At 40.9% G+C, this 12,489-nt stretch overlaps 2 protein-coding genes across 6 annotated transcripts in view; both read left to right on the forward strand.

Moving 5' to 3' along the window:
• Nucleotides 1–9,275, forward strand: part of LOC139820439 (serine/threonine-protein phosphatase 2B catalytic subunit 2) — an 83,245-nt gene extending 73,970 nt beyond the window's left edge. For all 5 annotated transcript variants that reach the window (XM_071790712.1, XM_071790713.1, XM_071790714.1 and 2 more), the window contains one exon: nucleotides 418–9,275. The gene's annotated coding sequence lies outside the window, so the exon portion shown is untranslated. The remainder of the gene's footprint in view (nucleotides 1–417) is intronic.
• Nucleotides 9,276–10,038: 763 nt separating this feature from the next.
• LOC139820444 (ubiquitin-conjugating enzyme E2 J1) lies at nucleotides 10,039–12,370 on the forward strand. Its single transcript, XM_071790728.1, has 5 exons — nucleotides 10,039–10,482; nucleotides 10,838–11,043; nucleotides 11,116–11,306; nucleotides 11,384–11,501; nucleotides 11,652–12,370. The coding sequence occupies exons 1-5, from the start codon at nucleotides 10,446–10,448 to the stop codon at nucleotides 11,895–11,897; spliced, it is 798 nt and encodes a 265-aa protein (XP_071646829.1). The 5' UTR covers nucleotides 10,039–10,445; the 3' UTR covers nucleotides 11,898–12,370.
• The last annotated feature ends 119 nt before the right edge of the window (nucleotides 12,371–12,489 follow it).

Genomic DNA, 12,489 nt, shown 5'->3' on the forward strand with positions numbered 1-12,489 from the left:
TAACGCGTTACCTTGACTGACCTCGAGGTTCTCATTCGAGTCGAGTAACTGCCGGAGTTAATAGGCCTGTTCGTTTTTGCTGCACTTTTTACTAGTGCGATAAGTTAGAATGAAAGAAAATATATTTGTTTTATTCCGACTTATTAACACTAGTTCAGAAGTGCAGCGAAAACGAACAGGCCTAATCATTAAAAGATTTTTTATCTTTCTTAACTTTAATGTTTCTCCTACGCGATAGATCACTGAATGAATTTGGATGACGTGATTTTTTTTTAGCCATCGATTTATGGTAATCTGGTGCTATTTTGTACAACAAAATCACGCGTTTAAACAGTGCTTTTCATCTGATACTACCGTCGGGCAAAGATTAAAGAATCCAAACATCTCATATATTAATGTAAAGTGAACGTTTTTCAGATGGCGGATGGATGGACGGGTCATAAGATCCCGGCGCTATCGCCGCCACCACCGAACATTTGCAAACCATTGCTCGTCTCTCCCCCCTGCCCCCCTCCGGCTGTTACAACCAGTGCGCCGTTTATCGAGGAGTCAGGAGAAACCATCGCCGTCGCAAGAGGAAGATCAGAGGAACGGACGGACAGACGGTCGCGAAGCGAAAGCGATTTTTTCGTCGATGCGATTTTCAACGAGCATCGTCATCGGTCCCGGTGCGCGCATAGCGGAAGAAAGCAGCAGCAGTCAAGGAAAAGAGGGCCGCGTGAAACATCGAGAGACGTCCAGCCGGACGTTTCGTAGCCTCCTCTTCTTCGAGGAATTTGCCTCCGTATCTCTTTTTCGCGCACACTGCGCCCGCGAATGGAGAACGAAAACGTTTAGCCTCCTTTCTGCGATGAGCCGCGCGCGTGCGACGTTCTCCGATCTCTCGCCGTTCGCGCAATTATTCCTTGCTCTCTTTCTCTCTTGCTCTCTCGCGCTCTCTCCTTATCCCTCGCTCACTCCGACTCTCGCAATTCCTCGCTTTTCTCCTCTTCCCAGCATTCATGAACGTGTACACCACGTATTTCTCGCGGATTAATCGACCCATGTACATACGCACGCGCGCGTGTACGAACGTATCAACGACAAGCGGAACGTAGAGAGCGATATATCTTGTAGGTAGATTCGTTTACACGTCGAGCGAATCGGATGTTCATGTACGGGGAAGGACGACTTCCCTCCCCCCCCGGCGTCTCCGCCGGGCACCATTTCTCTCGTGTCTTTTCTTCTTTCTCCGGTACGAAAAAAGCGAGGAGAGAACGAAACGAACGGCTCGCGCGCGGTTACGTCTATCTAATGAGAGGAATCGTATAGACAGTGTGAAAGAGAGAGAATGAGAGGGAGAGAAAGAGAAAGAGAGAACGGACGAGCGGTCTCCGCCAAAGAAACAAAGAAGGCAGCTGGCCTGTCGTCACGGCGGAGCTTCCGGTTTTAGGATTTTACTAGGTTCTTAAGATGTGTCCGCCCTGGATGACGCGTAAGGGCATCCCCCGCGCCACGGGGTGGGGTTACTTAAATCTTAAGTCGAGCTAAGCTTAGGGCTAAGTCGTAAATTATATATATATATATATATATATATACATATATATATACATATATATATATATATATATATATATATCGGAGAATTTATTTAATATACATAAATATTATAAATATTATATATTATATATTATTATTAATTATTATTATCATTATTATTAATTATTATGTAATCCGAATACCGTGTTTTTCGCTGCCGCGCGTGCACACGTCCGTCACGATCGCACGAAATAATTAACGCGCGAAAGAAATGCACGTCGAGCGCGCGCATCGTTTCCAAGTACACTCATTACGACATGATCTATCTTGGCCGTTCTGCCCCGAGGATTCATTCGACATTCTCGTTCGTGCGATATCGAAGAAAATATCTCGTTTTCGTTGTATCTCCATTTCACGGAACTGCGCACGGCCATGATCTTACACGCAAGATATTCGTTATCTGTTAAGCTTAGAGGTGAATCTCGCTATTGTATAATGATCGTCAGGTTCAACTGGTCTCAATAGTAACTACCATGTTTTTTCGTTGAAAACTGTGCTACCGGTCATGATATATCACGCAAGAATCTCGCTCGTATTACGCAACATAGCATCGGGCTGGAATTTATCGTCTCATATGTGATCTCTATGAACTTCCGTTTCGTCGCGTATTTTGTGATATCTTAGAGGGTGAGGTTTTAGGAGTGCATATATCGAAAACGAGATAGTTTTGATACAATGGTACTTTTCCTGACGAGACGTCAAGAAGAGACTTAATCCCGCATGAACGATGATGGGTCTCCCCAAAACGCGTACATATAAATACATGTATATCAGTGAGCTATGACACGTACGCTCGTTTAGACATGTGATGCATATCTCTTGCCCCCCCCCCCCTCCCAACTAGTCGCACAACTTTGCTAGAAAGAGCCGTGCAAATTGAAACGATTACAGGCACGCCCCGATGGGGCGATTGTAACATGCTATCCGGGCGTGAGCTCCGCCAATAGGCTTGAAATTAAAATCCGATAGTAGGTCATAATGGTGCTGAAAAAACGCGCAGGCTAGTAAGAATTAAAGAAAGAGAAGACGATGCGTTTTTTTAAATGAAAGCAGCACCTCGCGTGTAAAGAGCGTTAATCGTTGTCTTGAATGTGTGCTCGTGCTCCTGCTCCTGCCTGATATAAGCCTGAAAAAGCCACAGCCGCACTCTGCCCGTACCTGGCGCCGGAAGTGGATCCTTGCCGTCAATTTTACGGTACAGCGGTACAGAACGGCCGAGCGTGAGGCAAAACTCGAGAACCGTAATCGCGAAATGACGACGTGCCGTAAAATAATTTCGTGATGAAAAAAAAAATGAATATATTACATTTTTGCGAGTTACTTATTTCGAGGGGTGGATTCCACGGGGAGTTATAATCGCTAGAGAATATTAAAAAAAAAAAACGTTTCTCGTGCGGGAAACGAACGCGATCGTCGAGACGCTTCCGCTTCGATCGTCCGCGCTGTCACGCGCTCAATACGCTTTGTCGCACGTGACGTCCCGAAGATAATCAGAATCGAGGGCGGTTACTCTCGTCTCTCGTCTGTAATATTTATAGTAATAATCGCTCGCGGTCGTATTGCGGGATTTTGTCGTCGTTTTCGCTGTTTTTTCTACCTCTTCTCTAGAAAATCGGAGACGTCGCGCCTTAGCGAGCTTCGCGAGAGCTGAATTTAGCGTCGGCGAGCAGCGCGGGAGATCGCAAGCCTAATCATATCGGGTACCGGGAAGGAGAAGTGTAGATGAGAGATACGAGGCAAAAAATAGCATCTCCGGAATGCCGAATGGCGGCATCGTCAGCGTGTTACGGTCTGAAACATAATAAAAGTAATGAAAGAATATTATAATAAATGAAATAAGATATATATCTCTTTCTTCTCACTACGATATAAAATATACAGTGAATAATAATTCTATCTCTCTTTGCTACCAAGTTGTACTTATTCTTAATTAATTTACTTGTACAAAAAAATGTGTTAAATAATAATGAAATATATAATATAATATACACACAATTATAAATAATACATATTATAAATATGAATATATATAAATATACAAATATATATGTGTATATATATATATATATATATATATATATATATATATATATATATATATATATATAAAGGAGCACTACGATATATACAGGATGTCCCAGAGCTATCGTCACTCCTTTCCATCTGTGGATTCCCTCACCGACTTCCTTGAATGTAAATTTTCCACAAATATCATCGATTTTCCACGATTTAATTCTCGAAACTGAATAAGACTTAAAGTAAAATTTTCAAGGCTCGCTTATAGTTCGAGAAAAGTATCAGTGCCATTTTCTATTAAAAAAAAAAAGGTCGATTCCAAATCGATCGAATAAATTCCCGGATGAAAGAGGCTGCCCACAATTCCGGGATATCCTGTATACACACGTGTATACATATATACATTACAGTGTTGGTTATCTGATATTACCGCATCATTATGATTACGACGCGATTATTATTCATTTTAATTATGATCTGATTATTGCCATTGTCACTGCTCTCGCCGTTGCAATCATCGCTACACCGTTATCACTTGTATCTATCGCTGTCGCGAAACACGAGGCGCATATACGCGTTCGGCGCTACAGTGATTTTCAAAATGAGAGGCGCCACGCGGGTCAAATTAATAAATGCTATATATATATACATATTACAATTGCGAACGTCACTTGCGATACGACGAGGGTGACACGATAATGATGATTCAAGAATCGCGATCCAAGTCGCTCCCGTCTATCCTTTTGGTTGTAGAAGCGACCCGTTGTTCTACGAAATGCGAGGAGGGTAACTAAATGTGTGTGAACGCGAAGAACGAATTAAAGGACTTCCCTTTCGCATATATACACGAACTTTTCACGGACCATCCACCTTTCGGATAACAGTCTTGACTTGTGCCTTGTTTAGACGTTTCCAATCATTTTCCAATCGACTCCGCGCTTCGACTCGCACATCCTACACTCGAATAATAAAACTCTCACCTCCGACGTTGTTCCTTTACGAAGAGAAATACTTGAGAGATCTAATGCGATCGCGCGCGCGTTTCCGCCCCCGTCGTCCTTTCTTTCGAAGAAACGGTCTTCCTCGGTGACTTCTTTCGTATGAAGAAATTGATTCCTCGGCGCTTTCTCGGTGACGTAGCGTGAACTCGTAGAGTAATTGCGATCAAATTTAATTAATTTTTCTCCTGAGAGCCACGGCGTTATCTCGATTCGACGATCTTGTTCTGCGTAGAACGACCTGGCAGCATGCGATCACCCCATCAACGCACGCGGACATCTCGTTCATTCGTTTGAGAATATAGTGCCGACATCAAATATGCGTTTTACATCGTAGATATAATACACGCAACAGTATCGCCGTATGTGGAACGCAAGTTTTTGGGTCACTCTTTATAACATGTATGCATCAAACAAACTGAGAGAAATCATGTATACACGCTAATACATACGACACACGTGCGTGCTACGTATATGCAGAGTGCCTTGCGACAAACCATATTTATAAGCTTGTTGTGTAATTTAAAATCAATTCTCTGTTAAAAATAATTTCTTATTTGTTTAATTTTGAACGGATATTTTCTCTTTTAAAAATAACTTGTTATTATTTATTTAATTTTAAAAACGGATACTTTGTAAAGTTTTAATTCTCTCAAAGAGTCTTCGCGATATTTTTAAAGGCACGAAGTAAAAGACGACATTTAAATTAAAAGAAAAATCGACTTTAAGCTCCTCAAAGAGTCTGTTGATGAAATAATTTGTCGTGTAAATCGCGCAACGCTCTGTATATACAAACACACGCATAATTAGATATTATATGTATACGCAAAGCTTGTATTTCCTGCGTTCGTTCGTGTAAAGCCTCATTTCGTCACACACACACAACACACACACACACACATATTTATGATAAGTAAACCGTTTAAGCGGCGTCTCATTATCGTAACAGAATCGTTTAACTTCGAAAGCGTCTTTCAGGGGAGAAGCTCGCGCTTTTGTGCAGCTGAGCGTGATCTGCTGTAATAGTCCTTCGTTTCCTTCTTCTTCTCTTTTTTTTTCTTTTGCAAGCGACTGAACTAAAGTGCTGTGTGTGATTCCTCATGGCTACGTTGCGTTCTATACGCGAACTCGATGTGGCGCGTACCTTCATTACGTATCCCTTGGCTCTTACGTTTAGCGCGGAATTAGACATAATTTCGTTTGGCGAGTAAAAATCTTATCGGATTCCGAGCGCGACGATTCTCGTTTTATCACGGATCTCGCGCAAATCTGAAAACAAAGACTCGCGATAATTTCCCCGATTGTAAATGTAATTCAAAACGGTTCGCCGGGAAATTTGCATTTCTTTCCTTTATCACCCGAATACATCGCGCCTTCGCGATCCTTATCGCCGAGATTGAATTTTACCGAGCTTCTGTAAACGGATTTTCCAATCTTATCGTTCTCATTTTCCTTCTCTCGTCGGCGAGAATCGTCGAGGAGAGAACGGGAACGAGAAGAGAATAGAATTTTCGAAAATTACCCTTTCGAGTCGCATCGAACGCAACTTAATCGAGTTTCACCGAGAGACAATTTTATGTACCTGTTACGACTGATTATTATCGTGTTGTACATCGCTAAGGAACAGTGAGAGAGAGAATACGTGTACATGTATGTACATACACATGCCCGCGCGCGCGCGTATGTATATATATCTATATAGTATATTACCGTAATGTTATACGGATTGTTTTGTAAACTATCGTTATACGTCATTGGCTGCTTGTTATCGACGGCTTGCGATCGGCTGATAAACACATCGCTGAACCATATGTACATATCGAGTTCTAAGAAGGGGGCACGCGGGGAGCGTGCGTACGGGAGAAGGGTCAGTTGCACCACGAGTTAGCACATTTTTTAATAGAGATTAACTCGGATTAGAGATCCACACTGGAGAGACTCCTCGCTTCCTTTTCACCGCGATAAGAAGATACATGTAAAAGAGCGAAATTCGATCGCGCGAATTGTTTTTGTCAACGATACCTCGACCCTTGCTCGGTCAAACTTCGGATAAGTCAACCCTGGTGAAAAAATATCTCAGAATTTCTATAAAAAATTTCCTCAAAATGTGCTCGGAATTTTTCAGATTTTTTTATACGAATTGGAACGTTTTCCAGAAACACTCAAACAAAATAATAATGAAATACTTATTGCAGATTTTTCTCGTCAACACATCTTTGTGGAAATAAATATATCTGCGCAATCGATCAGAAATATTTCAGTACCCATATGAAATACATACGGGTACTGGAATATTCCGAAAGTCTTTATCCAATAATCTTTCTGAAAGTATCTATAATCTATATATATTTTTGTTTAGAGTTATTCACAGGTCTAAATTCTCAAAAGATTTCTGAGAAAATATGAGAATTTTTTTTTTCACCAGGGAAATGCAGGAGAGATTGGAGAGATTTAATTAATTGCGATTAACGCTAACTGACATTGGTACAACGGGCCTACATCGTACGAACGCATCGTGGGCCGAATTATTTAAATTTAAGGCGTGCAACGTTCGCCTGCATATCACTCGCACGATTGTTTTTTTTTTTTTTTTTTTTTTGCAAATGATGCGCGGAAGATAGATACCTTAATGCTCCTTTAACGACTAAAGATTATATTTAAAGAAACGAAAAAGCGTATCTCGAGAGAGATGTACGAAGGGACCCGATGTCTTGTAGGTACATTAACGTCACCGTTAACGTATTCTATTGAGAGATTCCCTTGTCCTGTCATATAAACTCCAACATTTCGGTTATTCGATCGAGAAGCTCGAGTGTAGGATTATTTCTCACAAATATTAAATTATTCTCATCTCTTTCTCTCTCTCTCTTTTTCTCGCTTTCTCTCCATTCTTTTTCCAATTATTTCGCGCGGCAATATCTGCGAAGCACGGCGTGATCGCATTTCCCTATTTAATAACTGTACCTGTCTAAAGCGTGTCGTTTAATTAAATCTATTTTCTACGCTCTGTGCCAGCGTCGTGTTTGGCGTTTTACATGACAGATAAGGTCCCGGAAATCGCGTGTGAAAAAACGCGGCACGTTGCCGCCCCGGGATACGACCGGGCCGCAAGAAGGAGGAAAACACATTGGAGATTGCGCGACACTTTAACTCTTTTCCAAACAAAAAAAAAAAGAAATATGTAGCCTTAGAACTCCGTTTCTCTCGTTCCTTTCACGCGAGCGTCGCCCGATGGATGTGACGTCGTATCTTCTTGAGGATGAAAAAAAAAACCGTACAGAAAATATAATAAATGCATCGGAAATATGTGCGTATGTGTGTATGTGTGTGCCTCCCATCCAATTTTGCAGATCTAAAAGGAGCCGGGGATTCGTGTTTCGCCCATTTTTTGCGTAACGGAGAGGATCGCAAGAATTAAAGATACTCATTAAAACTCGTTTTTAATGATCGCCGTTAAAAAAAGTTGACGAATTATAAATTGATTGCACATTAAAACCTGTTGGCCTTCTTCAAGCGGAGGTATACACTCCGGACGAAACGCTTCTCCGCTGAAGAAAGTTACGACCGTGAGAATAACGCTTCCCAATAAAAGTTGCCTCCCGACTCGTAATTTGCCGTAAAATTATCTTTTCGTAATACACGCCGAGAAATGCTTGCGGTAAGTAACTACTAAGACATTTTCAAAATATCCAATCCGAGAGCCTTCGAGTAATAAAACCAAAGCCTAACGCGTCGAAAATCCTATCACGACGCATTGATCTCCAGATTTTATTTTACGAAGCGAATCTTTCGCGAAGAAGTCTTAGAAATTCGGGAAATGTGGGAGAGAGGTGTACTTTTTCAGTTCGCTCGTCACGCGTTGTTTTAGATTGATTGCTATATCATAAAATGAAAGAAAAAGAGAGAGAGAGAGGATCAAGGAGATGATCCTTGGAGCACATCCATCCGGGCGACGTCCGTCAGCAAGAGCCGCGAGAGCCGTAGTCTCGGACTTAAATAATTCTCGCGGCGTTCGAGAAATGGCATTCAACGACGATGGAAGAGAACTGTACATACACACGTGCGTTTATTATTACCTACTTACTACTACGAGACTTACTTCTAAGATCTTTTGGCTAAAATACTTTATAAAAGCGAGACTCTCTTGCGCATGGAGAACGATATATAAAAATGAAAAAGAGCGAGGACACTGCATCGCATTGTTTAGCGCCATTGTGACTCTATCCCCTTCTTAAAAGAATAAGCATGTACACATATGTGCATGAACATACGTACGCATATATGTATATACTTATTGTATTTGTTTATACATATATATATATACATGACACGCGCGTATATAAGACGCATCGGTACTATTATTATCATTATTATGGTTACACGGTTCTTATCATTATTGATATCGTCTTCACTATTATAATTATCATTGTCGTGTGAAGAGAGAATACGATGAGTAATTATTATATAAACAAAAAATAAATGAAAGGAAACTCTTACTTATACATATAATTATAAATACGTCATGACGATATATTCGTAAAAAACGATTAATTATTACGGTAAACGTAACGACATTATTATTACTATTATAAATAACACCCTATTCCCCCATCTGTTGTGAATGTTTACGTTGTTTTATGATATTTAGAATATTCTAAAAATAAAGTCTATAATTTCCACGAACTCGTGTCGTTCAAAACACATTTCCCGAAATATTCCACAGGGAGTTGAATGTTAATTCGACGTTAATATTATTTGTCACTATAAAAAATAATTTTGTTACGGAAATATCTATATTATTTATTGTTCAGAGACAAGTCGAGAACGACGTGCGCGTGAATTAATTTTGGATCCTTAGATAATGAGAAAATTTAATTCAGGAATAAAAAGTAACTTTTGAAGTTTCTTATCAGCCACAATAATCGATCGTCTGAGAAAAAAGGCGTCTTCATTTTCTTTCTCTAACGAAGCTGAATGTTTAGATAAGTAGGTATATTGAATAGTTTGATAAGATATATACAAACGATTCACTTGAAAGATAAATGAAGCTAATTACACAGCAGCACGATATCTTTTTCGATCGCATACCCATGAATTGAAGGCGTTATCTTACGATATTATATAAGTCTTTAACATGTCTTTTAGACACGTATGTCTAAAAGATATCATGCGTGCTGTCTGGGCAAGATCAAACAGTCTCAATGACATGATTAATTCTTTAAAATCGACGAAAATTTTTAAAAGAAAAAAAATCTCAAAATAGACCGGTTTTTAGGTACATCTCATTTTTAGTGCTCCTTTTTTTTTAAATTAAAACAATTCGAAACGCATTCCTCCCTTTTTGCATTTAGGACGTCGACGCCCAGGAAATGGAGATCGTCGTGTCCGACGGGGCGCCGCGCGGCGCAAGGTCGCGCGGGCGACCGGGGCGACTCCGGTACTCCGGTAGTCCGGTGCCGCAGAGGTGATAAATAGAAGCGGCGCGAGCGCGGCGATTGTTCACCGCACCACACGTCACGTCACGTCACGCTGCTCACGCCTCGCCTCACCTCTCGCCACGCCATCGGTCTTCACGTCGGGACTGTCAACTGTCAAGGAGTCCTCCGTCGACGGCGCCGAAAAACCGTCCTCCGGGGAGAATTGGCGTGCGTGCGTGCGTGCGCGTGGACCCAGGAATATGTGACGCGCGGGACCGGAACGCAACGCGCGTTATCGGTCAGTGCGTCGGTGGGATCAGTGGAGAGACGAGAGGCCCCGTCGTTCCGCGTCGTTCCTCCGTGACGCGTATTTCCCGTGCACGGCTGGCTGCTTCGACGTGCCCGCGCCCCCGACGAGGGAAGCTGCCGCCCGAAGATGTCATTCGAGGGGAAGTACAACGCGAAGAGCCCGGGTGAGTCGAGGTCGCGACACGTCGCCAATTGCGCCGGTCGAAAAACGTTTTGTTTTGACCCCCTCTGACATATTTGTGCCACGAGGCTGTTGTAACCGCGGTTACCCCGCGGCTGCCAGCTGGCCAGCTTACGTATATTCGCTTCTTCACGGCGATCGTATTGACGCAACATTATCCTGGGGTGACGTGTGGGATGAGACACCTTATGTATATTACGTACATAGGGTGTTGTTGATATCTCAACGTTGCCTGTCTATTTGCCACCTCGTTATCAAAGTATATTTATAGTTATCATAGTATATTCATAAGTGTTGCAAAAAGACTGTTATCTCATTGAATGTATGTGTAATCGTAGCGGTGAAGAGGTTAATGAGAGAGGCACAAGAGCTGCACGAGGCTACCGAAGAGTATTATGCGTCTCCTCTCGAGGACAACCTGTTCGAGTGGCATTTCACGGTGCAAGGGCCACCGTCCACAGACTTCGAGGGTGGCGTTTATCATGGGAGGATCTTGCTACCGCCGGAGTACCCTATGAAGCCGCCAAATATCATCCTGTTGACAGTAAGTAGATGTCAGAGACGAGTTATGTACGAATTGTGTTATATATACGTGTTTCTTCCTTCCTTTATTTAGCCAAATGGACGTTTTGAAATAAACAAGAAGATATGCCTGAGCATCTCCGGCCATCATCCTGAAACGTGGCAGCCGTCGTGGAGTATTAGAACAGCGTTGCTGGCTCTGATAGCTTTCATGCCCACGCCTGGAAGCGGCACGATCGGCGCGTTGGATTACAGCACGGAGGAACGGCAAAAGCTTGCTAAAAAGTACATATATGATCCGCGATTAAACAGAATGTTGCAAAAAAAGTCACGTACTCCTGTAATCGATTCTTACATTCCAGATCGCTGACCTGGCAGTGCGATACGTGTGGTAAAGTCGTGAGTTTGCTGTCCAAGAACTCGGTTAAGAAACCCATCACCGAGGAGGAGCAAACCATGCTGAAAACAATTGCTCTCAAAGTAAGCAGTTTTAAATATGCACAATATATCTGTTATAAACATATACGGTTGAACATATATTTTTGTGTAATATACGATTATCATGTTGTTACGAAAATCGTAGACTGTTGCATTTTGCAAGAACTTAATATTTATAAAAAATATATATAGGCTGACGATTCACCTACGTCGGAAGTATCATTCACGAATAATATGGAAAATGTGTCCGAGAGCGAGGTGCGGCATCGTAACGTGGAACCGATTCCGACAGAAAATGCAGACCGTCAACAACCTGAGATTATTCTAAATCGCGTAGAGACAATGTCCTCTTCGAACGATTTATTTTGGAGTATTCTTATCGCTTCTTTAGTATCCGCAATTATTTTGTTGATTTTACGGCGATTATTTCTTGTTTAACTTATTTGTTTTTTGCGAAATACAGAAACATGGCATGAAAACAGTAAATTTTATACACGTTTTATGAATATCATTTTTAAGCTTACAAAGAAAATTATCATGTTCATATTGTTGAATGAATACTGCGAACCATCTGATTTTTCATGAAAACGTGTATAATACATGACGAAAGTACATGCATTAGTATATATTAGTACATCCATATTGTTCTTACAGGCATTTGACTTATACCTCCCACATATAATTTCATTACTGAAATGAGAAAAGATAAATGAATTTTCAATTCGATCATTAAATTACACGTACTAGTCGCTTGCTTTTGTTAAAGATATAGTATTGAAAAATAAATTATTATTTATCCAACATTTATCATATATTTTATTTTAGCATATTAAATGATATTATATATATATAAATTGTAGAATTTAGTGTGTATTAGTTATAATTAATAATAAAGTTTGTTTATTTTGATATTTATTATTTTCAAATATTTTTTGTGATTGCCCATATACATTTATACCAAAAATTCAAAAATATATCTGTAAATTCTCATAATTATTATATTACTTTTACCAGTAATTTTACATTATGT

This window comes from Temnothorax longispinosus, chromosome 10 (genome assembly GCF_030848805.1).
Source record: "Temnothorax longispinosus isolate EJ_2023e chromosome 10, Tlon_JGU_v1, whole genome shotgun sequence".
NCBI classification, from domain to species: domain Eukaryota; kingdom Metazoa; phylum Arthropoda; class Insecta; order Hymenoptera; family Formicidae; genus Temnothorax; species Temnothorax longispinosus.

Excerpts from the sequence above, each read along its gene's own strand:
- LOC139820444 (XM_071790728.1), top strand. The coding sequence starts at position 10,446 with ATGTCATTCGAGGGGAAGTACAACGCGAAGAGCCCGG. Across the intron at positions 10,483-10,837 it reads GTACAACGCGAAGAGCCCGG|CGGTGAAGAGGTTAATGAGA; the intron begins GTGAGTCGAGGT and ends GTGTAATCGTAG. Across the intron at positions 11,502-11,651 it reads TGAAAACAATTGCTCTCAAA|GCTGACGATTCACCTACGTC; the intron begins GTAAGCAGTTTT and ends AAATATATATAG.